The 13,899-nt window shown below is 35.5% G+C and overlaps 1 protein-coding gene across 5 annotated transcripts in view; it reads right to left on the bottom strand.

Moving 5' to 3' along the window:
- The window catches only part of LRBA (LPS responsive beige-like anchor protein), a 392,983-nt gene that overhangs the window by 28,090 nt on the left and 350,994 nt on the right, over positions 1-13,899 (bottom strand). For 3 of the 5 annotated variants that reach the window (XM_084285540.1, XM_084285541.1, XM_084285543.1), the window contains 4 exons: positions 11,919-12,111; positions 9,124-9,186; positions 5,668-5,823; positions 875-1,042 (listed from right to left, as the gene is read on the bottom strand). In XM_084285540.1, coding sequence (XP_084141666.1) covers positions 875-1,042; positions 5,668-5,823; positions 9,124-9,186; positions 11,919-12,111 — 580 coding nt within the window. Of the gene's footprint in view, positions 1-874; positions 1,043-5,667; positions 5,824-9,123; positions 9,187-11,918; positions 12,112-13,899 lie in introns of those variants that run through there. The other 2 variants (XM_084285542.1, XM_084285544.1) reach the window with 2 other exon arrangements.

The raw sequence follows: 13,899 nt of genomic DNA, 5'->3' as shown, positions 1-13,899 counted from the left end.
TTTTCCACAGAAAATGATGAATTAAAAGACTGAATTTCCGTAAGTAATAAGATTTGGGATTCCTTGGGAAGTGGAGGAAGACAGAAGATATCGAAATCTTTGGGAAGTGTGAAGTGAATTTGGTTGAGGAGCAATTTTAACTGAATTAGGCGGAAGCAGCATTACTCTGACTTATTAGTTTGATTATATGGTTTGAGCCTAGTTGCTTGCACTGGAACCAATTAAAATGCCTAGTACATGACAGCAAGGATTAGGCTCATAGCGCTCTACCAAAGTGTGAAATAAGTTTTTGCCTGCTTCTTTAATCCTTCCCATGTGTCTGCCCTTCTTTCACCTAAGTATCCAGCTCAGGCCGTTACACATCTCATTACAATGACCATGGCCTAAGTTAAAATGCACTATTTGCATAACTCTATTGATAGCTGAGATACCACTATGAGAATCTGTGAGCATCAGATTACAGTTGCATAGAATACAGTGTGCATTGGAGTGATGTATCATTTGTTTGTTTCAAACAATACAAATGCAGGTCTGTCATGAAATCATCATGTGGAGAGAAAAAGATCTACCCAGACTGAAAAGGAATCACACTAGTTCCTTCCTCTCCCTCCCAGAGCCACTCATCCCCATGTGAATGAGTGACAAGACCAAGAATGTATTTGTAATGCTCAGCATCTGTTAACTTTAAAAATCTCTACACTTGCTGTAAAACAAGCACTGTTTATACTCAACTTTTAAATTTAAACTAGAACTGACCACAACTATAAAAAGGAAACGCTGTATTTTGACATCAGCATTTCCTAAAATTCTGTCTCACAAGATGTTCATCCAAGTCATTTTCAGACAACTTCCTTATAAAACAGGTTTTCCTTACCTCTTGGATTATCACCAATGATGTTAGTTTTGCCATTCCAGTACCAAAGCAGCAGTGTTGCATCACGTGATCCTGACAGAATATAACAATTTCCTCCAATATAGGATTCAGAACGAGCAAGACAGGTTACAACATCCCAGTGGCCAAATATTACTTGTATCAGTCTCCCTGAAACAAATAAAATCCTTTGTTTTAAAAGTACACAAAATGTTTCAGAAATATTTTCTGTTTAAAAATAGGTTCAAAGAAAAACTACAGTGGATAGTAGTACTCTTTTTCTTAACTTGATGGAAACAATTAAAAAGTGCATTAGTCTATATAAAAGCTCTAAAAAAAAAAAGGCTTCAGTCCATAAAGATCATATTTAATTCAAAGGCCAATCATGTCATGGTTTTTCTTTAAGTTTACAAAGAAAATGACAGGAAAAATACAAATATGATGATGATTTGGGAAATGGAAGCAGAAGATGTTACAGAACGTTTAGGACCCATAAGAAATTGGTAGTATGAGTACTGCCTACAAATTATAGCATATCCAGCTATTGAGCATATCCTTAAACAGAAAAAAAAAAGAGATTCAGTTTAAAAAAAAAATAACACTTATTTCAACCAACATTCTTCCCTTTTAAAAAATCCTGTAATATCCATAAAATCTCTGAAAACAAACACAGAAGAAAAAAAAAAAAAAGGATAAAGACACTTATCTATTCGTATAGGACAAATATGTGGGCCCTTGTCAGGCACATATAACTTTAAAAGGAAAGAAAATCTCAGGCATTTAAAAATGTGTCCTTCAGGAGTCTACATAAACATGAACACCACAATTACTCTTTAACGTTAACTAAACTGGACAACATTTTCAGATAAAAATGTAAACTTGGATGCTCATGCAAAGCGAATTTGCATGTGGAAGAGTGAACATGTGTAAGGTCGACACTGGAGATCTCTGCCAGACCACCCTGCCGGAGAGAGAACAAACAGGTGGGGAAAGCTCCTTCTTCAATATCTGGCTGAAGACAAAGAGATCACTTGCCAGAGACTGGCTCCTACACAGCAAACACTTCAGGGGCCTCACTGGTTTCTGGATCTGTCAGCAGCATTTATGGTTCTATGAAATGAGAGTGTGAGCACTAAAATCCATCTCACTGGATATGCTGAAGCCTGACAATTACAGATCTTGTTGGGAAAGGACAAAAGATACAGCCACACATGCTTCATATGAGCCTACTTGGCCCATTCAGGTAACTTGGGCTAGGCCAAATTCTGCATCCAACGACACAAGGGAGTGTGATGCCACTAACCAGTAACATGGGTTTTCTCAGCCTTAATGACCATGCATCCATTTGTGTTTTGGACTTAGTAAAGAATTTGGAAGAACAGAAGGGATAAAAGAGATCCTGCTTTAGCAGAATCAATGATATATGAAAAAAAAAAAAAAAGAGGAGGGGGGTAAGGGGGAAGGATTTTACTACTGTACTTGAATTAAAATGCTCTGAAAAGTGTTTAAAATAATAACTAGTAATGTGACAAGTAGCAACACAAATTAGTGTTGCGACTCAAATTAGGCACGTCTCAATAACATCTTGTGGTGCATGAATTAACAATAGTTGGTAAATCGTATAGTATGGGTAGTGGAAAGTATTCATAGCTCTTTCTACACACTACAAGGTGTAGTGTGCATTGTGTTCATAACTAATAACTACTTAACACTTAATAATGAATAGACCTAAATGAGAACAAGGATGTCAATAACCTGATTTATATCAGAAGATCAAAAAGTTAATTGCATTAAAGTGGAGAAAACCAGCAAAAGCAAGATAGGTGTGAGTATCTTCCAAAAAGGATTATTTACATTGGTACATGAAGAGAAAACAGAATAGTATGATATAATTTAAAGGACATTTAATTTAAAGGAAACTTATACATAGGATTTAAAATGAAACACTGGCAAAACTCATAAGTTAAGTAGAATCCTCCAAGAGAAATTGTGAAATGAGGTATTATCGCATGAGCATGTTCAGACTGGAAGGGACAAAACCCATGAAGGCATACCTACAGTACAGATCTACCTTGTATCTCTAAGGAGAGTGATCAAGTAGGTCTTCCTATCACTAACCTCTGTAAGTCTATAACAGCACTCTATAGCAGCCACCTCTATATAACAAGGCTTTGCTTTGGGCCAAAGATGTCACTTAAGTGTCTCAATGCTGACCAGTCAACAGATTTGGTCAGAAGAAATTACTGAACTTTGGAGCTGGGAAGGGAGCAATGAAACACTCATGGGCAACATAACCTCCTTTTGGCAACACACAAGAACATCTTAAAAAGTGCATGTTTTTCCTTGAAAATTCAAGTTGACAATTACCTGGTTTAGATCTGAAAGTAATTTAGCTATATGACATATTTTTCAGTTATATACCCTTAGGTATTCAAATACCTGAGGTGATTTATGCTCTTAGAACACAAGTTTATGTTATAAACATTGCTGAGTTATAGAGATTTCTCTTTCAATTATACTCTATGTTTATAGGTTCTGTTCTTGAAAACAAACATTTTTCAACGCTATTTGTTTAACAGTTGTTCATGTAGTTGTACTTGCTAGTTTTACTTTGTTATCATGGAGCCAAGGTTCAGTCAATTCCATCAAAATCATCAAAGTAAAAAATACACTTTTCTTTGTTTTCTTCTTCATATTAGTAAAAAAAAAATCATTAATCTCATAAGAGTTCCTCAACTTTCTTTGCTTTCCTTTAATATGAGTTGTCCTCTCTATACAGTAATATCAAGTAATATCAAACATTACCGTACTCACTCAGATATGCCTTTTTGACAGAACGAATTTTCTAGTTAATGTTTTATTTGACAGCTGTGCTACAAATAATTAAAATAAAAATAAGACTCAAGTCTCTGCACTACTGAATCTCAAAAGCTGTCTAGAAATCATTACCACTGCTGGAGGAAGGTTTTATTGTGCTTCTGCTGTGCTAGCTGTGCTGAGAACCCATGATTTATGTTAAAAGTATTTCCTGCTAAAAACAAAACCCCCAAAATCTAATAGGAGAAAGGTCCTCTTTTCCTGTAAGAGCAAAATATAATTGAATTCAACTCTTGTGATAACTTGCTATTATGCTTTACTGATCATATCACCTTTCTCCCTTGCTGTTCTGCTGATTTCAGAGTAAGCATTTCACTGCTCTATTCTCATTTTAATTCCAAGCAAAATAAACTACAACTGAATTTACCTGATTTAAGCTAGAGCTAGAGTTGCTATATAGACAAATAGGAGACACACAAAAGACGACTTTTTTGCAACATTTTTTGACAATTGTGCTTTGTTTTATATCATAATTAGTTATGCTAGTATCAAGGTGCCTAGCATATCTGACTTATGCACAGAGGACATAACTTAATGAAGCATGCATAGTTAAGATGGATACAGGTGAAATAATATATCTTCTTTCCATAGAAATAAGATAAAATAAATCCTCCAACATCAAAAGAAAGCTATCTGTTCATATAAATCAAGGATATACACTATTTATTGTAGCTAACTAAATTTTCTGGAGATCTTTAAATTCACAGGTTTCATGAAAATTTGTGACATCAGTGAGAAAATTAAAGTAAAACAGGTCTAACCAGATGTCTGTATAATGAATTGCAGCCAGTCAACATAAAGCAAATGGAATTTCTCATTTATACTTAAGGTTTTAAGAGTGCAAAAATGACAGATATGTTGTACTGCTAAAATACGCCATGAGATTTAGTCTTAACAGATTTGCATAAAAGACCATCCTGTTTTGTAAAATATTTTGGTTTGCCAAGTGTGAAAAACACCATTAACTAATGTATTTAAGAAATGATGACAAACATGTAGGATATTCCCTACAGATTAATAACTTACTGGAAAGCTTGATGGCACACACACACACATTAACCACACTGGGTCATTAATCCCAAAGAAGTACCTTGCAGTGAGGTCGCTATTCCCATTATAAGATAATGAAAGGGAAAAAATCATACCTATTTTTTCTGGGGACTCCATAGGATTTAAATTCCCGCAGCTCTTACACTCAAAGGTTCTTTTCTATTTAGCATGATACATGAGTGACTTCAACCGTTTGGATACATGCCGGTTGACACACTAATTTTACTGCTACCCATTACTTTGATCAGCTTATGTTATACAAAAGAATTCAGCAGCTCCAGATCATTTTTTCTAGTATATCATAGCTTTCAAAGGTTTTCATGAGTACTCCTTTGCCAGATTTCAAGACTTCACTTTCGAGCTTAAGGTAGAAGGGTTTGTACTTATTCTATGATGCTTGCCTGTATTTCCTTAAAGAAAATCTCTGGTGCTTAAAGCCAACCAGAGTTAAATTCAAGTAAGTGCTTTAAGTATAGTTCATTCTCCTCATATACCAAGCTTCACAAAAACCCATTAGAGGCATTTACTTGTGAAACTACAGTGTAAGAGCAGGCATGCCTCTCACACAGTCATATGGATTTGAAGTGTGATGCTATGGCTAAATAAGAGCTCCCTGTCTTATGTCTGCCATCATTCAAAAAAAAAAAACAAAAACAAAACAAACAAAAAAACATGATGGTATACAATACACAGTGGAGGTAGAAAGAAAAGATCTGACAAATATTTATCAGTAGGTGAATAAACACACTCCACACTACTCTCTCCTCCCACCCCCTCTCTCCCTCCCCTTTCTTTCTTTATTTGAAACAGCAGGATGATGATGAACAGAAAATCATTCAGGCTATTCCCGTATTTTAAAAATACATTACCTGAGTCGGTAGAATAGACTCGGAAACTCTTGTCCCAGAAGCCACAGACCAAGATGTAACGATTATCAGAGGTGATGACAAAACACTGGGAATGTACCTGAATGCTTTGGTCTAAAAGGTCAGTGATTTGCCTTCTGTGCATACCTGTATTGCTGGCTGAACAGAAAGACACAGAAATCAATAAATTTCAGCATCCACGTACAAAGAACAAAAGCACATTTTAGAATCTTTATGCTCACACCAAAACTATTTCTTACTGCTGTTACTTGTTTTTGTGGCAGGGATATTTCCTTTCTGTTTTTACTATAAAATACTAATTACACTTCTGGGAACAATGATAATTCCTAGTACTATATATTCTAAAATAGAGGAAATCCTTTCTTTAAGTAAAATGTAACTGACAAATATAAATGAAAGACTGCAAAAATGAAAAATACATAAAAATGTAATAAGCTTCCTACCCCAAAATTTCTAGCGTAGGAAATTAAAAATGTGTATGTACAGTGCTATATAGTGGCTTCAATGCAGCAAAGAACAGACTTATGATTTTTAAACTGTATACAAGTAGTGTTTCATTGCAAGCACTGTAATTTAAAAAGAATAACAGCAACAAATATTACCACCAGGCTCTTACAGAGCACTTCGCACATTTTGAGCACTGCACAGAAATTAACAAGCTCATATCCACAACCTGCTTTAGAGCTGAGAAATAATATTTATCCTACTTTGGTCACCTGCTGTGTTTTTTGTTTTTTGTTTTTTTCATGTAATCTTGTATTGTGAACCAACAGAATGGACAGTAATCAAGGAACATATTTGTGTATTATATTTTGTCTTATTAATTGATGCATTCATGTATGTTTATATAGGTCCCAATAGGTATATACCATGAACATCCTACCCTGTAAGGAGAACTTTTAATATGCTTTGTTCTTGAGGGAACCTGGCTCCCATCCCAGGTAAATAAGTTCCCCTTATCCTGGGTTTGTCTGCCAACTGCTCAAAGCACCATCACTTCCATTCCAGGTGGACTGTGGGCCCTGTCTCTGTACTGGTCCAGTGTTCTTCTTGACAATTTGTTTTTATCTTCTTTCCATTCTCAGAGGCTAACCATCCCCTAAGCTTTGCTCTTATTCCATTCACTCTGTATCTTAACTTATTTATGTTTTCATTATGTATAAAACGATACTGTGTTGTCCATATTGGTAGCAAATAATTCTGTAAGGTACTGTTACTTGCTGTGCAGGTAACACATAACAGAGCATTGATCACTGCGGGGACCACTTAAAGAGCAACAACAGTGCTTAATAAATGCACAGTGAAGCGCTCTTTATTACTGTGACAAAATAATGGCAAATAAAACCAAAGAAACGTTCAGATCAACGTATTCAGTATAGCTAAGACTTTGAAAAGACTTTTCACCTAAAAAAAGAGGTCTATAATCTACATCATATCAGACATTACTGTTTTATATCTTCCTGTGCAACTAGAAAATGAGGAAAATGTGAATTTCTCCTTATGACTAAGACAGCAACAAGATTCCTGCTATAACCATAAAAGTGTAATTTTGTAGTCCTCTTAGGTGCCATTTCTAGGTAAATGTGTCTAGCCACAATTAAGAACCTTTAATATTATCTACATAATTACTTGCTTGTACCCAATGATGCTACTTAACAGTGACAAAGAAACCTTTAAACCTTTTAAACTATGTCCAATGTAATCACAAGGCTGATTTGAGATCTATTGTACGAAGAGAATTTAAAACATTTTTCAGAATGTATAATGTTAATTTGAAAGGTGCTTATACCAAAGAAAAGTATATTTTAAAGAAAAGATATGCCTAAAAATGGTATTTTAATCTTGAAAATTGTGAAAAATGTAAGTGATAATAAGAAATTCGTTCTTCACAAAGGGTAGAAAAATCATCAGGCTCAGTGTGATTTGTTGTCTTTTTGGATTTTTTTACTGTGATATTTGTTTTTAAGATCTATTTGATTGCAGGCTTTAAAGAATACATATTTCCTGCTCCAAACATATTTTTGGACGAAATCTATTTCAAGAAGGAAAACAGAGTTACAGCACATGTTTTACTCATTATAAATTATAATTACTCCATTATTCAGAGGGAATTGATTGCAAAAAACTTTCGGAAAACATTTCAATTTTATCAGCTCTGTAAAATGGTTTAATATGCCCAGAGTGTTCCTGATTTAATTATCATAGAGCTTATCTAGCAAAATGGCTACACAGCAACAATCTGTATCTATAGACCGATACTATGTGGTTCCTACTGATGTGCATACTCATTTTTGAAATTAATTCTCACTGGCTGACAAAATGCTCATTCCACCCTATCTAGAGAAGATCATTTTTGCTCTGTTCTATACTTTTATATTCGTTTGCTTTAGTTCTTTTTCACTTAAATTACCATTGACAGTTTAAAAAACAGAGCTAAGTTTGTACTCTAATATAATTGGGGAAAAAAAAAATAAATCTCTTTTGTTCTCCTGTGAACTGTTGTGCAATTTGTTTATGTTTGGGGGCTAGGTTGTAAAGACTTTTCGGGTGTTGATCACTTTGAAGGCTCCATTTGCCAGGCTACATGCTCCCAAGTTACAGTCAAGGATACACTCCCCAAAGTATGGCGCTGCTATGAAAGAACTGACCAAACTCTAACCATGCTAATAGAAAAATCAGCTCTATATAAACTAATAAACCTCTATAATAAAAAGTCATGAATTGAATCTATTACACTGAGTCATTAAATAGAAGTTAGACATTCCTCCACCCCTTTTTAATAAGAGAAAAACATACACAAATTTAACTAGTGATGGTGATCAAAAGATGCAATACCCTTGAAAAATGAATACTAATATCTCAATACTAAAACCTAGTGGGCAATATATTTCAACTTTGAAACCGCTTTGCAATTACACATTAATCCCCTCTGCCTGAACAGCAGGTCTATGAAGAAAGGATTGATCTCCTTTAATGATGAAACCCTGGCACCATGGTTTTATTTTTCACAACACGGTGCAGTTAAGAACCCCACTGTTATTATGAAAATTTCCTCAGCAAAGGAGCTCCATCACATTACCAGTGCACCAATTCATCATAACGTGCCTCGCTCCTGCTCATCAACAAGTCTGAGTGATGAAAAGATCCAATATTATCCTGACAGTACTTCATGCACATTCTCAATCACACATTATTACAGCATCCATATTAATTTTCACTGACACGCGTCCTAGGCCTGTTCAAATTAGGCAAACCAACGAGGGGGAGTTGATGAAATACCAGCATAGCCACAGCTCATTGCATTCCAATTTGCATGCAAATGGTTTATCAGGAAAATTCCATTCCCAGCAACCAGCAAGTGAAAAACAACCGTAATCTACACTTCAGGGCCACCATACAGAGCTTAATGAATCGCAAAGAGAGAAGGAAGTGACAGACCTATGAGAGGATCGATTTCCACTGGCAGCTGGTAAGGCTGGTCTTGTACAGCACCTTGATGAGCTGGAATTCAGGAAAGAAGATTTTAAAACTCTGCATTTTTTTAATATGTGATGCCACATACATTTTATAAATCAAAATTATGTCCATTTTTTTAACCATCCAAGATTCTTCTGCACCATAAAAAAAATAAAATAATCCAGGTGCTTTCAGAGGCTGCTTATTAAACATTTATTTTAGATTAGTGCTATTCTGAATGTATGCCATCAGCAGCAGCTCCGGTCCTGAGCCATAAGCTCTAGCAGATGCTTTACTGGCAACCTCTCCTGTCGCAACAAAACAAAATTAAGTGGTAAAGAGCACTGAAAACAAAATGTGACAACCATCTGCTGACTGTAGCAAATACTATTTTCTCCTTTACTTTTTAAAGCTCTGCTTTGAACAAGTAAAGCACCAAGGACTTTTTTTAATATGTCAGTTTATGATGCAGACAGGGAAATCTTATACAGTATTTAAGGAATCATCTATCACCAAAAAACATTTATTTGCAATTTTGCATAGAAGTTTATACATAATTCTGCAGACCTACATTTCATCTGAGCACCTGACATGACAGTGAGATGTTTGCCTCCTGAATTTTCTTTCAGTGCTAAAAAAAAGGCTATTTTTTTTCCACAGCTTTGCTAAAAGCAAGCAAGCAACTCCCACCAAACAGCCCAAGACATTGCAAGTGGAAGAAAACATAATAGCTGAATACTTACATCTATGATTTTTCTAACTATCCTCCATAGCTTAATATAAAAATTAGTATAATCTGAACAGTTTCCTGAGAAATTGGGAAGTCAAGGTTCTGCTGTGATGAAACACTAATGCAGAACAAAATAGGAAATCTGCATGACAAAATAGAGGCCCTCTGTTGGGTACTAGTGCCATTACACATCAGCAAAGCCACCAAACTCATCTACTAAAGCAGTAACGATATTTTTAATACACATCATTGACAACTAGTTACTTGGCAACTTAATGTTCTTATCATGATGCCTCATTAGTAAAGACAATGCTCAGCCCACAGCGGGAGATAAAGAGTAGTACTGATACCTGACCTGTAACCTCAGCAAATCCCATTTTGGTATAAAATTTGAAGGCAACAATAGCGAAGACTAGTTTCAGGTGTCCATATCCGGATCTCTTAAGTGTGGTATATCACTAACAGCCTGCAGGCTTGATCAAGATGCTCTCATAGAGGTGGGGTGAAGTGTTTTTTTGTTGGGTTCTGTTTTTTATTCGGCTGGTATCAGGGTTTTTATTTTGAACTGTAGGTTTTCTCAAGAATTATGTAAAGGTATGACAACCATAAAATATCTCCAAATAAAAAAAAAAAAAAAAAGTGACTCAAAAGCACAGATGACTATTCTCCCTTTCAGAAGAGAGGGGAAAAAAAAAAAAAAAACAATATGTGAAGGTTTCGTTCAACTCATAATAGTTGATTACTACACTCAAAAACCAGTTGCTACTCTCAACAGATGCTTGCTTTCTCTCAGATGACCAACCAGGAGGCTTATGAGGAAGTCAAACTCAACTCCTACCACTTCAGAATCTTTTCTCTTCCCTTGACTGTGGCACATCCTCAGAGACATTTTTAAAAGGCTGGGTATTATATGCCCAAGGTCACACATCCAAGGTATGAGAGTATATTGTCATCCTCCTTTCAAACAAATGTCAAGAGCCCTGTAAATAGTTCTTGCTCATACGATGTTATCTAGACAAGCCTCCCTTCCTCCCTTCCTTCACGCCTTTCTTTTTAAGCATTTCTTGGGTGGGTGAAATAATACATAGATCTTTCTATTTGCACAAAGTTGAGAGGTAATTTGTAAAAATCAGAAAAAGCATGGGAGTTATCTGTCTTTTTTTTCAAAATGTAATCAGATACCTTAGCAGGAATTTTAGTGATATGAGTATTACTTTGGTGCAAATATTTTCTATATAAGTTATTTGAGTAGAAACTCCTTTTTTCCCCTTTTTTGAAAAGCCTTTGACCAGATTTACTGCACAGAACACAAATAAAACTATCTTTCAGGGCTTGGGCCTGAACCTGTCATAGCTAGAGAAAAGAGGATGAGTCCCTTTAGAATTGAAAATAGAATGGCTATATTCTCAAGTCCAACACATTTTTTAAAGTATAATGAATTTGATTGATTGCTATGCTAATGGATATCTTGTTTTCCTTTCATATTGACAAATACATAAGCACCTAATAACTTTAGGATGTTTCAGTCACAGAAGAAACTGACTTCCCACATATTTTTATCTTGTAATTCTCATTGAGTGGCTTTAACAGTAGAATATGGTGTTCATAATAAACAAGAAAAAGATAGCAGAAAAGACTTCAGCCAAATTCTGCATGCTTTAGAACTTCTCTTTGACGTGATGTGGTGCAGGTTTCCATCATCTGTTTGAAGAGTAAATTGAAGAGGAATAGTGTGACTGTTTATTATGATCAAGCAGTGATATATTGTTTTTGTCTTCCTGCTTATTTCTTGATGACATGGAGGGATTTTTTTGAAACAGTTTGTTGTTACACTCCTTTTGTGTGCCACATATCTCACAATTCAATAGTTCAGATTACCTTTTTAAGGAGAAACTAAGTCCATATGTGAAGAGCATGCCACATCAGTGAACGGGGCTTGCACTTCACACTTTAAATTTAAAACAGTTTGGCAGCAAATTTTGAAGGGACAATAGATGTACCACTTGATTGCAGTGATTTCTTATGCTACTTATTTTAATTTACTTACCGGGAAGATTATGCCACTTGTTTACAGCAAATAGCCTATTTGCAGTAACTGTGATCACAGCAGGGTTGGTCAGACCTGGCTGGGTGTTGGCTGCTACATGAGTGACAGGGGAGTTGGATGGGAACTTTAGAACCATGATAACATCCTGTTGAGCTTGGTCTGTGAACATCAACGGACTCTGCAGGAGGAGATACTGTTGAGTGCACACAACAAGAACCCAGATACATGGGAAAAGAAAACACGGGGAGGAGAAGAGAAGACAGGACAAGAGAAGGAAGACTGCATTAAAACCCACAAGATCCAAAAGCAGCTGCAGTGAAAAGCAAATGCAGTAATAGTGAAGAGGCTTATGGAAACGACCATTTTAGGTAGAAATTCTCCATGTACACAATTAAGTTGACTGCCTTGCTGAATAGGGATGTCTAAGTACAGGCTTTGCTCCAGATCACTGAAGATTACACCAAAAGTTTCCAATCACCTAACTCTGCCAAAAGAATTCTCCTTCATATATATCTACAGAGATAGCATGTCAAGGAAAGCAGTGCCAAACTAGGAGGGAACAACAACAACAAAAAAAGAGTAAGCAAAAGAAATTCCTGCTCCCAGAGACTGTCTCAAGTTGCATTACATTGGCAGACTACAATTCTTTACAAGCCAGATGAGAACATAAAAGCACATTAAAATAAACAGATACACACATAGACTAGATATATGTTCTGTATATATTTCTGGTGTACAAAAATAAGATTTATGAATGCAAAGCAGAAGACTTCACTGCAAATGTGTTTCAAAGGACAAACATAATTAAATGCAGTTGTAAAGAATATAAAGTGGACGTGATTACAGACTATCCTGTGTTGTTTCTAGAAATACTAATGGGAAGGAATGAATCCAGACTCTCATTTTCACCATGATATTTTTAGGGTTTAGGTTTTTTCATTTGATAAGTTGAGAAGATTAATAACTTTTTTTAACTAAGATCTCTAACGACAGTGTGAATGTCAAATCAAAATATCAGGGACCCGAGAGATGGATGTCAAGCAAAGGAGGAAAAGCAAATGCAATAATAGTGGATTTGCAATTGCGTGGTGTACCTAAAAAAGAGAACTCCACTGAGATGTAGAAATACAACCATCCTAGCGACCAGTAGCCATATTGTATTTGTGTTCTTCTAGTATTTGTATTTTTCTAGAAACTGAAATAGAACACAAATGAAGTGTTCTTGGCTATTTTCCACCTGCAATATTTCATTACATATATGTGTATGTAACTACATACATTTAATGTATACTTATACAGAACTAATAAGAAAATTAAATAGATTTGCATTTTTATTATCACTCCTTTTTAAAAAGTTATTAAGAGTACTTAGAAAAACATATTGCTCTATGAATTCCTATTTACAGTCTTTGCATAAAGGTGTAAATAAAAGCAACTAATAAGCTACCCAGACACCCTTCTGAGCAAGTGGCTAAAAGCCAATCAATATTATGAGTTAATCCTCCCTGGATGCTCATTCAATTAAAGGTGTCAGTAATGCCTCATCTGATGTGGCCTCAATTAAATCCAGCTATCTGATGGTTGAAAACACAAGGGGATACAGCAACAGCAGCAAACCCAGACAAATAGGCAGCCTTCGTGTGACTGCTAATTACTACACCTGGTGTATATTATGGCTTGTGCACTTAACACAGCACGTGGTAGCTTTCAATTCGGTTGTATTCATGCATACAGGCACATACACACGAAAACAGAAAACTCGGGAAATAATGCAACTAGAAATAATTTAGAATGGTGACAGGGAAAACATCCTTACTACATTTCAGCTCCAGGAATGCTACTTTTAAAATGCTTACTACAGTGCTATTATAATATCATGTATTAATAACCACAAGACTAGTCAAAGCAAGTGGAGAATTAAGGTGTTTCTTTCTGTGTGTAACAGCCCCAAAAAACCACTGTAGTTAGAAATGGTTTACTT

The sequence above is a fragment of the Netta rufina genome (genome assembly GCF_964035555.1).
Source record: "Netta rufina genome assembly, chromosome: 4".
In the NCBI taxonomy this organism is placed as follows: Eukaryota; Metazoa; Chordata; class Aves; order Anseriformes; family Anatidae; genus Netta; species Netta rufina.
Note: the sequence above shows the minus strand (reverse complement) of the source record. Positions and strands in the feature narration are given on the sequence as shown.